Source organism: Elephantulus edwardii, unplaced genomic scaffold (genome assembly GCF_000299155.1).
Source record: "Elephantulus edwardii isolate Elephantulus edwardi_28Jun2011 unplaced genomic scaffold, EleEdw1.0 scaffold00110, whole genome shotgun sequence".
Classification (NCBI taxonomy): Eukaryota; Metazoa; Chordata; class Mammalia; order Macroscelidea; family Macroscelididae; genus Elephantulus; species Elephantulus edwardii.
In genome coordinates this window covers 7,275,705-7,294,154 of record NW_006399860.1, presented here as the reverse complement: position 1 = coordinate 7,294,154, position 18,450 = coordinate 7,275,705, and the positions used below count along the sequence as shown (strand labels likewise).

Sequence of the window (18,450 nt, the reverse complement as noted above, 5' to 3'; positions counted from 1 at the left end):
GCGACCCCTATGAAGGAGAGTCCTCAACACATGTGTGTCTCTCATCCTCTCTCCAGATATTTCAAAATACATATTTTAATACATATATAGCATTTATTTCAATACATATGTAACATATATATTTCACAGTGTGTGTATGTATATAGATAGATATAGATATAGATAGAAAGAGATAGAGATGATAAAGATAGAGATAAAGAGATATATATATTTCAGTATGAGTTTAGGAAATGCATCCATAAACTGTCTTTCTAATCAGTCCTTGCTCATGTTTTTGCTGAACGTATTCCTTTTAATGGCACCGCTAGTCCTGATCTCCATAAATGATTCCACCTGACTCCCCATGGTGACAAACCCAGGTAGTATCAAGAATAATCTCATTGATAGGACAGAAAAGTATACATTATCATTTCATTATGTCCTCCACTTGCAGCCATAGTTATGTATAATCTGCTTATGTTATTTAATCAGCCCTTTCTTGGAAATATTTTTCTTTTACAGCTACGGAATATCTTGAGAGGTGCAAGTTTTCAAAAACACGTATATTTGAGTCAATTGAACCAGAGCAATATAAATTTATTCATAATAGCAATATAACTTACAAATGTAAAAACAAACCTGAATACAAACAATCAACTTGTATAAATGGAAGGTGGTTTCCTGAACCAACCTGTACAGGTAAGATTTTTTTATAATGTTTAGAAATTTATTGTATTTTTTTCCTTAACTTGTAAATATATCCTTGCATCTTTTTTTAAAATTTACTGTTAATTTCAATGAACACTTACAGAGACTTTGGATTTCCATTCTTTCACCATTGCATTTTTTTCCCTTCCCAGCCCTCCCCCACCCCCAGTACACTACCCCCTTGGAAAAGTAAAACAAAAATTATTTCATTGTTTTACAATCCCTCCCCCCATGTCCACTCCACTTTGCAGCCTTCGCTCTGGACTCCTGTCATGACAAAAATACCTAGTCACATATCCTCGCATCTTTTATGCTCAGTGAAATAACTCTATCACAAAAGGACAATTAATGTGTAAAACCACTGTTACAAAAACACACATATGATTGTGGCAGGGGAATAGGAAAGAATGAATAGGGAGTAGGAAAGAATGGATAGATAGTGAACATTGTAAAAAGTGCGAGGATTTCTGCTGAGAATTCAAAACTTAATAAATAAAAAATAGCAAAGACCAGGTGAGGACAGCCTTATCTGACCTTCATCACCAACAATGTCACAAAACAGAACTGTCTTGTCAGCAGGATTAACAAAACAAAACCAATCCCTGTGAGGTCAGACATGTCCCCCAAACACCTGTACCTCTTTCTGTTTAAAACTACTCACTTTTTCAATGGATCTAAAATGTGCTGGGATAGCTCACAGACCACACAGGAACATATTGGAGAACTAAAAAGTTTAGTAGCAAAATACAGTCAGGACAGCTTCCAACATTTGCTTGCAGGTTCCTCAGCCTTGAGTCTCATGACTTTAGGCTAGTGTTACAGAGTTCTCAGTTCTGACAGCTATCACTCTTATAATCCTGCACAGTCCTCCAAAAAACTTTGGCAAAAGGCTCTTAGCTGTGTTCTGTGGCAGATAGCAGTCCCATACCAGCTCCATCTGTTGTTGGGTCTCTGCTTCTCTCCTTTAGCCCATGGCTGCTGCTACCATAGTTCTAGCTGGCATAACGCAATCATCTCTGGTCCTGAAGGGTACCCACTGCATGCTGGCTTCTATTTCTCTGGTGGTTAAGCTTCTCCTAATCTTCTGCTGGATCTACTCAATTTAATGGTGAGACTAGTCAATCACCTTGTGGATTAGTGAGACCAGCTAATCCTTTTACAGATTAGTGACCCTAGTCATTCTTCTTGTGCATAAACTAACATGCTCTATTAGCATATCCCTGCTGGTCCACAAAGCAAAGTTAAATTCAATGACTAGGAAAGCCATTTTGAACTCTAACTACTCCTCCCTACAAACATTGAAATAGGTGAATGGAAGTTCATTGTGAAATGAAAAACAGATCACACGTTGTGTGTACTGCAATTAACAATGTGAAACAGGATATGTGTGACTGATTGACTTTTAAAAACTCTAAGGAAAGATATGTTGCCAGGAGAGACCAGTCCTTGGAAAGGACATCATACTTGAAAGGGTAGAGGGACAGTGCAGGAGAGAAAGACAATGGATGAGGTGGATTGATACAGTAACTAGGGTTATAGGGGCAGGTTTGTCAGAGATAGTGAGATTGGCTCAGGATAGGACAGGGTTCAGAGCTATTATACATAAGGTCAGTATGAGTCACAGATGACTTGATGGGACATAACAACAGCAAGGAAAGTTATAGACACAAACAGAAACCATCATAGAGGATTGACAGGGATAGAAAGGAAGAGAGAGGGGAGAATAAATTTGTGGTAGAACAAAGGGAAAGGAAAGCTATTGTGAAGATTGGATGAAATGTCATAATAAATGACACTGATCCATTATAACTAATGTCATCTAACAGAATGTATATGAATAATTGAATAAAACCCCACAAAATAGCTTTTAATTACAAGTAATTTTCAAATTAAAAAGAATTTAAAATTTAACCAATAAATTACTAGAAAATAAAAAAGAATTATATTACTTCATTAATTGACTGTTTAACAAACTACACCGGCCTAGTGGCAAATAGCTGCATTGCAACAGCGTGCAGATCGAGGCCAGCTTGGGAGAATGATGTTCAATCTCTTCCCATGCTTGTTGTGTGCACCATAGAGTCAGAACCTACCCATAGTTGGTCAACTATGGGTAGGTTCTGACTCTATGGTACACACAACAACAACAACAACATAACAAATTACACAGAAATGTGATAGATTTAAATTAACAACGTCTGAACCCTAAACTTGCTCGGCACTGCCGCACTCTCATGTCTTTCATCTTTTTATCACACACACAAAAAATCTTATTTTATAGTCTTCTGCATATACCAATAATCTGTCATCTATTATTTTCTTCTTAGTGATCTTGAAAACAGTAAATCATATGAAGATTTGAAATTTCAGTTAAATAGCAGAACTCATTCTACTGTATAATCTTGCCTTTTGTAATATTCCTTTTGAAACAGTGAGACATTTGCTACCATTATCCTTAACATGTTTAATAATTTATTCAAATCTAGTTTAATACATTTGCCATTTTTACACCAATCCTAAGGCAAAGCAACCCTGTAGACAAAAGTTTGGAATCTTGCTTCATCCAACCATTATTCTTCATACAATCCAGCTTCTTTTATTATTTGTCCAGCATACAAATTGAATAGGTATGGACAGAATACAGCCTTAATACCAATTTTATTTTCTTTTTTGTCATCTTTTTTATTTCCCCCCATTCATTCATTATTGCACTTTTTTTCTCCCTGCCCACCTCTCCCCCAGTTCACTTTTCTCTTTGAAAAGAAAAAAAACTTTTTTTTTTAAATTGTTATACAATCCCCCCCTGCCCAGTACACTTTATTATGCAGCTCTTATTCTGGACTCTTGCCATGCAAATAATACCTAATCATATATCCCTTTTAAACAATTCTCTTCCTTATCTGTGTTAATTCAGTGTACATTATTTATCCCCAATTTTCTTAGTTTCCCCCTAAACCCAATGTCAGGCCTGTTTTATAACAGTGGCATTATGCAGTATTTGTCCTTTTGTGACTGAGATATTTTACTCAACATAATGTCCTCCAGGGTCACCCATTCTGTATTAATATTTCATCATGAATTCTTTGGGGTTTGTTGTTTTTTTAATTATTATTAAATTTTATTAGTTTTAATGAACATTTACAGAGATTTTGGGTTTTCATTCATTGCTGCACAGGATCTCATTGTGTGAATATGCCACAGCTACTCTATCTATTCATTTGTTGATGAGCACTTGGGTTGTTTTCACCTCTTTGCTATTGTGAACAAAGCAGTAATAAGCAGAAGTGTACATGTATCTGCTCGGGTGGCAGTTCTGGTTTCTTTAGGATATATTCCCAACACTTTTCTAAATATTAAACTGTGAAGTGCTCCCTTTTTTGTTTTGTCTCCATAATAGATTTTACATAAACACAATTAAATGTTCTTGGATTCTCATTATTATCAATGTTACTCAAAGTTTGCTGTGATTCACACAGTCAAATGTCTTTGCATAGTCAATAAAACACATATAAATATTCTTCTGGTATTCTCTGCTTTCAGCCAAGCTCCATGTGATATGAGAAATAATATCTCCTTTTCTGTGGTCTCATACGTATACAGTTTGAATGTGTATTATGTGTGTGTTCTTGTTTTGTGCTTCTGAGTCAGAACAGTCTCATAACTGACACTCACATGGAATTTTAGAGATTGCAAATCACTTTGAAAAGTATTACCCATTTTCCTTCTGCAGAGCACCTGATGTATTTGAATTGCCTGCCCTTGGATTACAAGTACAACTTCTTACCCACTAGGCCACAAAATTCCCTATATAATTAGTAAAGAAAAAATTTTATATGCTATTGCGTGCACATGTTCCTCTTCATTCTCTCCTAGAAGTTTTTACGTTTCAGTGTTTTCTTTTAGAAATATTATATATCTTATGTTGCCTTTTGATAAGGAGTTCTGGCCTCATATATTCTTCCAATATCATCTTGATAAAACCTTGATAGTTCAGTGTTAAGCCATTAGCTATTAACTGATAAATTCTTCGTGTGAATCCACAGAAAAAAGTGACAGTCTGCTTCTCTGAAGATTTCTCATATTGGAAACCTTTAGGATAGTGCTACTCTGCTGTCAGTATTGTTCTAAAGTGCAATGACCACAAGGAGTTTGGGTTTTAAGACAGATATAGCTATTTTCGTGTTTGCATTGCTTGAGATATAAAAATATAGGGTAGAAATGTATAGAACATATCTACCTAGACAATGAAAAGATGTCCTCAAATCTACTGATAAGTTATGGACAGTTGATGATGGATTTCCAAACCATGAGCATGATATGCTGTTGTTTTTATGTGCCATTGAGTCACCTGTGACTCATAGCGACCCTATGTACAACAGCCCTGAATCCTACTCTATCCTGTGCCAATCTGTGTTTTTTGGGGCACATTAGCCTATAAATATCTATAAGATCAAGTTTGTTTATTGTGTGGTTTAATTCTTCAGCATCTTTGTTGAGTTGCTTTCTGGTAGTTCTGTCTTTTCTAGAGTGTGGTATATTGAAGTCAACTATCACTATAGTGAGGTAACCCGTGGTTGCTGTGATGCTGAAGACTGTGACAGTGATGTGCCAATCGTGGTAATGGGTACCCATGGTGGACAGTGTTGGCTGGAGCTTCCCGACTAAATCAAGCCTGGAAGCAGGAGCGGCATCCACTTCCGAAATGGCTTGCCTCCAGCAACTCTATGTACGAACAATGCTCAGGCCTTTCATTCATAGGGTCCTATGAGTCGTCTACTACTCAACGGCATCAAACAACAACAACAACAACAACATCACTATAGTGATGTTATCTATTTTCTTTTTTTTAGTTTTGTAAATGTTTGTTTTATCTGTTTTGCAGGTCTCTCATTTGGTGTATAGATACTTATTATTGCTCTGTCCTTTTGTTCTATTGACCCTTTAATCATTCTTGTCCTATGTGACAAATTTTTGCATTGAAATCTATTGTATCAGAGATTAATATTGCTAGTTCTCCTTTTTTTCTAGTTGCCATTGGCTTGGTATCTTTTTTCCCACCCTTTTATTTTTAGTCCTTCTTTATCTGCATTTTTAGTTGTGTCTCTTGCAGACAGCATATTGATAGATTTGGGTTTGTTTGTTTTTTTTTATCCAATCTGTTACTCTTTTTCTCTTCAGTGGTGCATTTAAACCATTCATATTCAGTGTGATTATTGAGAGGCAAAGTTTTATTGCTGTCATTTTGTGGAGTTCTTCTTGATGTTGTTGCTAGTCACTTTGGTCCATCCTGCTTTCTGTGGCACTTCTGTAAGAAGGACATCTCAACGTTTCCTGCAATGCTGGTCGTTTTTACAAAATCTCTTAGGTTCTGTTTTTCTAAGAATATCTTGCTCTCTCCTTCATATTTGATGGACAGTTTTGATGGGTGATAAATTCTTGGTTGACAGTTGTGTTCTTTGTATGTTCAATATATGTCATTTCACTATCTTCTTGCTCATATGATTTCTGCTGAGAAATAGGCCCTTAATCTTATTTTCTCTCCTTTATAGGTTACTCTTTTTTCCTCCCTCGCTGCTTTTAGAATCCTCTCTTTTTCTTTGGTTCCGGTAAATTTGATTATGCTGTGCATTGATGGTTTTCTTTTAGGGTTTATTCTATACGGTGTTTGCTCAACTTCTTGAATATATATTTTCACATTCTTCATTATGCCTGGGAAGTTTTTTCTAGTAATTCTTCCACAACTCTTTGGTGTTTTTACTTGTTCTTCCTGTTCAGGGATTCCGATGATGTACATGTTATTCCTCTTGATGGTGTCCTACATTATTCCTAAGTTTTCTTGTTTTTCTCTCTTTTTGACTCTGCTTTTTGTCCCAGCAGATCAATGTTGACAATTCTATCTTCTATTTCACTGGTTCTGTATTCCTTCTCTTCAACTCCATTCATGTGTCCCTCCATCATGTTGATGGTGCCTAAAACTTTGGTCCTCATATGTTTGGTTTCTTGCTTTTCCAGAACCTCAAATGCCTCATTTGCCTTATATATATAGTTTTAGATTTTTTTTTAAGCTTCTCCTGCCTTTTTGTTTTTGTTTTTTGGTTGTTTTTTATTTTTGTTGTTGTGGTGGTGGTGGGTTTTTTTTTTTTGCAATGTCATGTGATTCTTCAAGTTTGTCATTCACCTATTGAAAACGTTCAATCACTGTTCTGTTAAATTCTGAGTTAGAAATTTACATCAGACTTTCTGGCTTTGGGAAATCCATTGGTCCTGTGTCACTTTTTTGGGGTGACTTCTTACTTTGTGCTTGTGTAGAGTATGAGGTAGCCTGCTTCTTGAATGACATTTCTGTGCTAGAGTTTTTCATTCCTGAGGTGATAACTGGTTCTTAGCTGAAGTCACTGCTCCAGGAGAGGGTTGGGCAGCTACCCTATCCGGGCAGATAGCCTACCTGTGTTTCTCTCTGAACTTCTGACTCAAGAGAAGATTTGTTTCAGTTGAGAGAGAAAAGGCCTGTGAAAGCAGCCTCCTCTGTCAGTCAGCTGCTGCTGCTAAGCCAGTCCAAAGTGCTCCAGGCTAAAGGAAGTTAATTGACTGGATATGGTGTACATGCATGGAGACCTAAATGGAAAACCAGGAAGCCTTGGTTTTCCCTTCAAGAACTGGATCTACTGCCTCCTTTGAGCTCCAACTGCCTCACTCCCTTCTACTTGAGCTTAAGTGGTCCCACATGGTCAAGCCAAACAGCTATGATCCCCACAAAGTACCTCCCTCAAATTCCAGCTGTCCTGCTGGCTCCCCAGAGTGTCAGTTCACAGTATGTCACTCCCTGACACGGTGGTGTGGTGTCAGTTTCCCAGCACAGCATCAGCTCCCCTGCGCAGGTTTATTGTCAAATCCCTTGTTGTGAACATGGCTTAAGCCATGAATAGTATTTGTTTTTTATTTTATCAATTTTTTTTTTAATTTAGGTTGTTTATTTTTCATTTCAATGAACATCTACAGAATTTGGGGATTCCATTCATTCATTGTTGCACCCTTCTCCCCACACAAACCCCTCCCCCTCCCCCCCATTTGCTCCTCTCCTTGAAAAGCAAAAGAAAAACTCTCTCATTGGTACACAATCCCCCACCGCACCTCCCCAAACGCCACCCCCTACCCCCAAATATCAATTTTAATGAACATTTACAGAGATTTTTTATTTCCATTCATTCATTTTTGCATTTTTCTCCCTGCACACTCCTCCCCCCAGTTCGCTCTTCTCTTTGAAACGTAAAAGAAAAATTCCTTCATTGGTTTACAATCCCTCCACCCCAAGTACACTCCACTATGCAACCTTCATTCTGGACTCTTGTCATAACCATAATACTCAATTATATATCACTTCTAAACTGTTCTCTTCCTCATCTGTTTCAATGCAGTATACATAATTTATCCAGTTTTTCTCAGCCTTACCCCAACTCTGATGTCAGTCCCATTCTACAACAGTGGCACTATGCAGTATTTGTCCTTTGGTGACTGAGATATTTCACTCATGAATAGTATTTTTGCCAATTACACTTTCCAACTTTTGATACGGTATGAAAGATATACTTATTGTTTGTGTATGGATTTTATAGCTCAAAGCCATACTAAATTGTGTTTTTTACAGTATTTCTTTGTAGCTTTCATAGAGTTTTCTGTAAATAACTATATCATTGTAAATGAAAAGGTTTTCATATCTGCACCATTTAAATGTTTTTACTCCTTTTCTGATTTCATAACACAGTCTAGAACCTCGGCAGTAGTGAGTTGTGAGAACAAACATTCTTTACTTTCTTCTTTGCTGGATATCTAGTTACAATTATCATGTAAGGCATAATTTTTTAAAATAATACTTATCAGATTGGAGAAATTTTAAACTTTTAGCTAGTAGATAATGTTTGTTAAAAAACAGGTTATCAACGCTTATCAGTGCTTGTCAATTTTTATTGATATAATTAAATTATTTTTATTTGTTGAATGTTGAATTTCTTATTCTGTGGATTTTAAATCCAGAGCAAATATTTCTTTCTGAAATAAGATTTACTTCACTATTCTACATTAGTAAGTCTTATGATTTAATAATCAGTTACTTTGAAAAATTTCATTTTCTGGGTTTGTGGTTGTTGTAGTTACTATGTGCCATTGAGTTACCTGCAACTCATAGAGACCCTATGTACAACAGCTCTAAACCTTGCTCTATCCTGTGCCAACCTTTTTGTCTCTGACACATCTACCCTCATTTCCCTAGTCACTGTCTCAATCCATTTCATCAACTGTCCTCCTCTCCTGTGCTTCCCATCCACCCTCCCAAAGATGACATCCCTCTCCAAGGACTGGTCCCTCCTTGCAACAAGTCCAAAATATATCAAAAGAAGCTTCAGAATCCTTGCCTCAAAGGAGCAGCATGGTATTACCCTCTCCAGCATAAACCTGTTTGTTCTCTTAGCAGTCAATGATATATTCAGTACTCTTCTCCAACACCACATCTCAAAACCTCTATTTTCCTTCTACCATCCATCTCTCTGATGATAGTAAATGATTGTAAAGACCATGACCTGGATCAGGTGCACTTTAGTCTCCAGACTGACATCATTGTTCTTAATTACTTTGCAGAGGTCTCTGACAGCAGACTTTCCCAACTCAATATGTTGGGGGTTTGTTTGTTTGTTTGTTTTTAAATTTCCTGGCTGCTGGTGCCAAACATATTGATTGTGGAGCCAAGCAAACTTAAGCTGTTTACAATCTCAATATTTTCACAATCCATCCTAATGCTGCCAATCATCCCAGTGGTGAGAATATTTGTTTTCTTGCTATTGAGCTTCAATCCATATTGAAGGCTATATTCCTTGACCTTCTGCAGCAAGCACTTCAGGTCCTCCTCAGTTTCAGCAAGCAGAATTGTGTAGTCTGCATAACACAGATTGTTGAAGAGAGTTCCTCCAGTCCTGATGCCACATTTCTCCTCAAAGTGCCCAGATGCCTGGATAATCTGTTCTGCTTGTAGATTGAAAAGGTATGGAGATAGGACATATCCCAGGCATATACTCTTCAAAATTTTGAATCATGTAGTTTTTTCTTGCTCTGTTTTGATGACTGCCTCCTGATCCAAGTATAAGTTTTACCATCAAGTGTTCTTCAATTCCCATTCTTCTCAGAGTTAGCCACATTTTGTTGTGGTCCACACAGTCAAATGCTTTTGCATAGTCAATGAAACACAGAAAGCCATTCCTCTGGTACTTCCTGTTTTCAGCCAAGATCCATATGATACTAGCTACAATAACCTTTGTACCATGAACTCTTCTAACCCCAGCCTGAATTTCTGGCAGTTTTCTTTTGATGTGCTGTTCCAGTCATTTTCGTATACTCTTTAGCAGAATCTTGCTTGCATGTGATATTGATATTGTTCGATAATTTCCACACTCTGTCAAATGACCTTTCTTTGGAATGGAAGAAATGTAGATCTCTTCCAGTTAGTGGTCGGGTGGTTGTCCTCCAGATTTCTTGAAACAACTTGATGAGTACATCAAGAGAAGCATCTGTTTGTTGAAATATATCTATTGGTATACCACCAATTCCTGGGGCCTTGTTTTGACAGTTCCTCAGAGCAGCTTGAACATCTTCATTCATCACCACAGGCTCTTGCTCATATGTTGTTTCATGAAATACTTCTGTGTCTGCTAATTCCTTTTGGTACAATGACTCTATACTCTTTTCATCCTATTTTAATACTTCCTGGATCATTTAATATTCTGCCCAAAGCATCCGTAAGTATTGCAACTCAAAGATTGAATTTGTTCTTCAGTTCCTTCAACTTAAGAAATGCTGAGCAAGTTCGGCCCTTTTGATTTTTCTGACTCCAGCTCTTTGTACATTTCATTATAAAACTTTAGTTTTTCTTCATATGCTGTCCTTTGAAATCTTTTGTTCAGCTTTTTAATATCTTGATTTCTTACCTCTGTTTTGGCTTCTTGGTGCTCTAATACATATTCAGAGTCTCTTCTGACATCTTTTTCATGCTTCCTGGATGATATTTTTGTTGATATACTCCCATAACTCATCTGGTCTTCTCTCATTAGTGTTCAAACTTGTTCCTGAAAATGTTTTTGAAATTCAAGTGTGATAAACTTGAGGTCATATTTCATATCTATGATCATATGGAATATTTGTCTTTAATTATATTTTCTTATAATATCTCAAACAGATTTTCCTTTGTTTGGTTGTTGCAGTATCAAACAATGAACTGAGAAGTGTTTTATGGTCATCTGTATTTTGAAAGTCTAGGTGAAATAATTGTGTTACTTTTTCCTTGTAGATTTGTAGCCTTTTCAATGAAGTTGTCTAATAAGTTTGTTTTCTGAAGAGTTAAGTTCCACTAATATTTCTTAATAAGCTATTAAGACTTTATTGAATATGCAAAAGATTGAAGAAGTGTGGAGAAACTGTGGAGTACATTACTAAGAATGGGAATACCAGAACACTATATTGTGCTCATTAGGTTACATCTTTGTTCTTCAAGGAATTCTTTGGCAGCACACACACCAAAAAAGGGCTGTACTATTTGTATTTAACCTGTTCATTTCATAATGTAAACTTTAAATATATTCTCTGTTGTTGCTGTGTTGTTAAGTGCTGTTGAGTCATAGACGACTCATAGAGACCCTATGAATGATAGATCTGAACACTTGTATAACTTTCATCGTTTCTCCACATTCATAGAGTTTCCAGAAGCAACCTAACATAGAAGTGGATGCCACTCCTGCTTCCAAGTTTATTTTAATTGGGAGCACCTCCAAACACTGTTCACCTTGGGCAAACATTATCGCACTTGACATATCAATGTCACAATGCTTAGCGTCACAGCAACCTAGAATTACCTCTGTACAGCAAATGGGCAGACTTAGAAAAATGTTTGACCAAAACCAATTAAAACCGGGCCTAGGTTACTCATAATATAAAATAGAGTATAAGAGCTATATATATAACACTATGCACCCGCTAGTCCTTTGAGGGATTTTTTGACCACTTATATTTATAGAAACATTCCTTTTTAAAAATAAAAATATTTTCTATCCATGCTGATAAAATATACATACGCATAACACACAAATTCATAGGAGTGATGGCATGCCCATTTTATGTAATTTATTTAATTTATTGACATTCAATTGTTTCTAACTATGGTTGGTACTAGGTGTTGTCAAGTCAACTACATCCCACAGCAACTTTATGAACAAAAAACAGATTTGAAGATTTGCTCCTAATATTAATTAAATATGATATTTTTTCTTTATATATATATAAAATCCTTGTGGGATAAAACGTTTTAATCCTAATAGTCATCCTTTCTGCTTTCTCTTATTTTGATGACCCTTCTCAGTTCATTTTTTTATAGTGCTAATATTTTCCTATAAACTATATTAACATTTTAAATATTCTCTTCTTTATGTTTGACTTGTTTAGCATTCTCTAATTTTAGCTGGATTATTTCTCTCTCTTTACTGCTTCAAAATATTTTCTGGATATTATCATTTTTATAGGATTTATTTTTCCTCTCTTCCCTCTACTTTTATTTAATGTTTTATTTCTCTGTCTCTTTCTATTTCTTAAAAGAGAAAATGACAATGTGTGTTTATAATACAATTTGACACAGTTACAATAACTTTGCTGTTATTCTTAGGTGTAATGTCTATTTTGACTCATAGGGAGCCTTCCTGTCTGAAAGAGAAGAACCAACTCGCAGAGTTTACTTGGCTATATTTTATATAAAAACATATTGTCAGGTCTTTTTTAGTGGAACTGCTGAATTGCTTGAAACTACCAACTGTTCATTTACGTGCTCAGTTCTTTACATAAACTTTACACACTGTGGCTCTTTTCCTTTTTTCATTTACATTGTTTTTTTATACAATCATTTATATTTATTGTTTCACTTATTTAAATTTTATCTTATGCAATCATTTCTACACATTTTGTTTTATATATGAAGTCCCGATTGCACCTTGCATAGTTATTTATGCATCCCCATTCACCCACTAATCTCTGCCATACTAGTGAGTACTTCTCTATTCTTTAGCACTCCTTTTCTGCTTTGCCTTTGAACAGTTACACATTCTTGTTTTTATTTACTAATTGCAATATCTCTCTTGTCTTTATCTTGTAATTTTTACACTTACACTTTTATTTCTATAAACAGCATTAGCCTTATAACACATATTGTTGATATGCAATTAGTTCTCATGAAAATTTAAATATATTCTAATTTCCCTTGTGATTTTTTTCTCACTTCCAGTTATTTGGAAGTATGCTAATTTCCAAATATATTGTTTCTAGAGATTTTGTCTACGTTTCTTATTTAATTCTGTTGTTGTCAAAGAAGATACAGTGAACACTTTCAAACTTTCAAAACTTATTCATGCAGCTTTTGTTGCACATCAGATTTTCTTTATCAGTGATAATTCTGTGGATACAAAGGTATATCATAAGGGAGCTTTATTACATTAGTTGTAAAAAGTTGCAATGCTAAGCTAGATGTAGGCAGTTTGAATACATCAGCTGCTCTGTGGGAAAATAATGATGCTTATCCACTGGATGGTCAGCTATGAGTTGGTCATGGTATATAACAAGATCATTAAGTGTAGGATTAAATTATTGATTCATGACATTCTTCAGATATCAGTACTTTACTTTCCCCATCCCCCCAAGTTATTTTAAGTCCCAGCAAAAATGGTATTATACTGCTAAGTAGGAATATTAATAGATTGACCTAGTGGTTATAATAATGGGCCCAATCTATCAGAAATCATGCAGATGGCACAAGATAGCACAAAATCCATATCTGTTGTTCATGTTGTTCTTAGGTCCATTGTATTGATTACAACTCATAGTGACTCTGGCCAATAGATCTGAACCTTGCCCTATCCTGTGCTATCCTCATCATCTCTGATATAATTGAGTCCATTATTACAGTCACTGAGTCAATCCATCTCATTGAGGGTTCTTCCTCTCTTTCACTGACTCTCCACCTATACAAGCATGATGTCCTTCTCTAAGGACCAACCAACCCTCATGACAACGTGTCCAAAATATCTAAGGTGAAGCTACAAGTTCCTTGCCTCCAGTAATATCCTGGTTGTACCTACTAGAAGACATTTTTTATTTGTTCTTTTAACAGCCCATGGGATATTCCAATGTAGAATTAATTAATTCATTCTAATATATAATTAATTATGTATAATAAATTAATGCCAATGTATAAGTAATTATAATTAATTTCAATCTATAATTAATATTGTATCATTAACTCATTCCAATGTATAATTATTAATTAATTCCACTGTATATTCCAATACAAAATATCTCTTGATCTCCTAATTATTTGAGGGTCCACCTATATCAAAGGTTTTAATTATGGATCTAGTAAAGATTAAATAATTGACAATTTCAATCTTTTCTCCAACTATCGTGATGTTGCTTATCAGTCCTTTAGTGAGGATTTTTGTTTTCTTGATTGAGATGTAATCAATATTGTAATTTCTGATCTTCTGCAGTAAAGGCTTCAAGTCTACTTTCTTTTTTTTTTTTTTAATTTGGACAGCAAAGAAAATAAACAGATTCATCCTGGAGAGGGTTAAACCAGGCTACTCCTTGGAGGCAAGGATTCTGGGGCTTCGTCTGACATACTTTGGACATGTTGTAAGGAGGGACAGGTCCTTGGAGAGAGACATCATGCTTGGGAGGGTGGAGGGACAGCACAAGAGGGGAAGACCCTCTATGAGGTGGATTGATTCAGTGACTGGGGTAATCAGGATGGGTGTGTCAGAGATAGTGCGATTGGCAAAGGACAGAGCAGAGTTTAGGGCTGTTGTACATAGGGTCGCTATGAGTCGCAAGTGATTCGACGGCACATAACAACAACATTATTAATTTCAATGAAAATTTACAGAGACTTCGGATTTCCATTCATTCATTGTTGAACTTTTCTCCCCTACCAACACTTCTCCCACTACACTACTCTCTTGGAAAAGTAAAAGAAAAATTATTTCATTGTTTTACAATCCCTCCCTCCAGGTCCACTCCACTATGCAGCCTTTGCTGTGGAACCTTGTTATGACAAAAAAACCTAATCACACATTCCTTTTAAACAGTTTTCTCCCTCATCTGTTTCAATGCAATATACATTATTAAACCCATCTTTCTCAGTCTCCCCCCATTCACGATGTCAGTCTTGTTTTACAACAATGGCACCATGCAATATTTTTCCTTTTGTGACTGAAATACTTCACTCAGCATAATGTCCTCCAGGGTCACCCATTTTGAATAATATTGCATGAGTTCCTTGTTTTTCTTTCTTTCCCCCCCTTTTCCCCCTTGAAAGTCTGTTTTAATTGTCCCATTGCCACAGTGCTTGTCAAAACCAGTTCTGATTAATCTTTGTCAGTGTGTCCTTTGCCATTCTCTATCACTCCTCCCTGAGAGAGACTTCACCCTGATTCATAAGGAAAAGGGGATGGCATATTCTCTTAGTTACTTCCTGCTGAAAAGGGACACTGTAGGTTTCAGGGTGAAGATCTTCTCTCACTACTCCAGAGGGGCCCTTTGGCAATAGGAAACACGTAGACTATTGTGGAGATTGATTTTGGAATTTAGATGCGCTGTTATCAATTGTGCTTAGCCTTACATGTTCATATCCTTGAAGATGTATCATGGAACTGTTGCAACTTAGAAGACACAAATTTAACTAACAAGTTAAAGGTACATGAGTCAAAAACTAAAAGCAATAAGATTCCAAGTAGAGGTTCTAACAGTGGCATGGCACAAATCAAGTTACAGAGGGAAGGTAGTTCTTAAAATAAAAAGCTTATTCACTAGCACTTTGTCTATTATAGTATAAAGGTTAGGAACCACAAGATGTAGAGGCTCAACTGTGTCATTTATTGTTCTTAAGTCCTGGACCAAATTCCATGTACCACTGGGTTGTTTTACAGCTCGGAAGTCCACATGCAAGGCAGAGCTGAAGTAAGGAACTGCTTATGAGGTTTTCCATCAATTCCAACAAGTAAGAAATAGTGAGAAGATTTGGGACCTCAGAAAGCTTTTAGCACCAAATGATAATAGGCTCTTGTGCCCAGGAAAAAATGAATATACTTACCAGCAATGTTAATGCTCACCCACGGCTCTCTGGGAGGATCTGAATCGCTGAAACGCAAGTCTGCTTTCTGTAAGCAAGGTTTTCTCATCAGCATAAAACGGGTTGATAATGAGTCTTTTTGCAACCCTGACATCACTTTGTTCTTCATGTATTCCAGCTTCTTGAATTATTTTCTCAGCATTAAAAATTAAGTAAGCATGGAGAAAAGATCCATTCCTGACACACATTTACTGATTTTAAGCCACTCATGTTCCCTTTTCTGTTCCAACAATCCTTTCTTTATATATATATAGGCTTCACATGAGTGAAATTAAGTACTTTGGTATTCCTATTTTTTCAATATTACCCATAATTTGTTATGATATACACAGCCTTTGCCTATCAAGAAAATGTATGAAAACATCTGTCTTGTATTTTCTGCTTTCAATCAAAATCCACCTGACATCAGCAATGATCTCACTTGGGCCACAGCCTATTCTGAATTGATGTTGAATCTCAATTTCCTTTCCATGTATTGGTATAGCCATAATTTAATACTTTCCAATAATATTTTACTTGAATGTGAAATTAATGCTATTATTCAATAATCTCCATGCTCTGTTGGGTCACTCTTTTTGGAAATGGGAACAAATATGGATCTTTTCCAGTTAATTGGCCAAGTGCAGTCTTCCTTGTTTGTTGACAGAGACTGGGGAACATGTACACAGATACATCTGTTTCCTGAAGCATTTCAATTGGTATTCGATAAATTCCTGGAGACTTATTTTTTGTCAGTATGTTCAGTGCAGCTTCTTGAATAGTTTACACAGCATGCAGATTAAATATGTGTGGGAAAAGGATACAACCTTGGCGCAGTCTCTACAGATTTTAAACCATGCAGGGTACTATTGTCATGTTCTGACAATTTCTTCTTGATCTTTTTATATGTTTGACATGTGCACAATTAAGTATTCTAGGATTCCTAGTCTACTCAGTGCTAGCCATAATTTGTTATGATACACACAGCCAATTGCCTTTGCATATCAATAAAACATAAATATCTCTTTAGTATTTTCTACTTTCAACTCAGGTCCACCTGACATCGCCAATGATATTAAAGTCATGTTTTACTAATCTTCTGTAATATTTTACTTGCATGTGATATTAATGTTATACTTCAACATTTCCACACTTGTTGGATAACTCTTCTTAAAATGAGAGTAAATATGGATCTCATCAATTCAATCCTCCTGATACCTGACTTCCTTATTAGTTGATTGAGGTTGGTGAACATGTTCAGGGTTGTATCTATTTCTTGAAACAACTCATTTATTGTTAAATCAATTCCTGGGCCTTTATTTTTTTGTCAGTGACTTCACTGCATCTTGTATTTTTTTCTTCAGTACTATTGGATCTTGATCATATGTGTCTTCCTAAAGTGATTCCTTGCGGACCAATTGTTTGTTTGGTTTTAAATACAGTGATTTTGTATTCTCATCATCTTCTTTTGATGTTTCCTGCATCATTAAAAATTTTGCCCATAAAATCCTTCAGTGTTACAGCTCAAGGCTTTAATTAATTCTTCAGTTCTTATAGCCTGAGAAATTCCAAACATATTCTTCTATTTAGATTTTCTGTCTTCTGCCTTCTTGTCCATTCCATTTTAATTCTTGGCTTGAACTTTTCAAGCCAAAACAAAACAAGAAAGACTATATATATATATAGTGTATATATAAATTTTTATTTTAGTTTATAATTAAAATGCATTAAATAGAATAATTTGGGCTAGACTTAAGAAAAGTGAAAATTAAGGTCATTTAGACAAAAAAAAAAAGTATAGACTGAAAAATATCTACCAGAATACAGTAAAAATTACATAGAAATGAGACAAAACATTTTTAACAATTATAATATATCCCTATTGATTTGATAACTCTTGTGGCCCAGTGTTAAGTTGTGGTGCAATGCAAAAGGCCCATAGTTCAAACCCACGAGTTCACCCACAATAGAAGAGTGCACAGTCTCTTCTTGTGTGATTACCACTTAAAACCCACTGATGTTGGACATGATGTTGGAAGGGGTGGAGGGTTGGCAAAGGACAGAAAGGTCCTCAACCAGGTGGATGGATATGGTGACTGCTGCAATGGTCTCTTGTATGTCAGGAAGTGTGAGGATGGTACAAGATTGAAAAGCACTTGCATCTTATGTATATAGGGTCGCTATGAGTCATTCTCTACTCAATGGCACCTTACAACAACAACAAAACCCACTGAAAAGTCAGGTATAGGTCGGTTCTGACTGGATGGTACAAAACAACAAAAATGACAACATATTGATTTATACAGAAACAGAAAACCTGAAGTGATTAGTAACATTATTGATGTATAGTCAGTCAAATATTTCCCAGGAGAATTACACTGTATAGAATAACTGAAACATTCACATAACTTCCCTAAGTTCCATCAACTAAGATTTTGACAAAGGTAAAGCAGAGACTACAACAGATACCATGGAGACATTGCTCTTAGGTACATTCAGAATCCATATTTAGCCACACAGGGCTTTATCTTCAAGAAACCCAGATACAAATTTCCAAAGGGGTCTTTCATTATTATTAT

At 35.8% G+C, this 18,450-nt stretch overlaps 1 protein-coding gene across 1 annotated transcript in view; it reads left to right on the top strand.

The window, feature by feature from the left end:
* The window catches only part of CFH (complement factor H), a 256,291-nt gene that overhangs the window by 221,537 nt on the left and 16,304 nt on the right, over positions 1–18,450 (top strand). Inside the window, exon 20 of the mRNA XM_006892120.1 lies at positions 502–678. Within this exon, the coding sequence (XP_006892182.1) occupies positions 502–678 (177 nt within the window). The remainder of the gene's footprint in view (positions 1–501; positions 679–18,450) is intronic.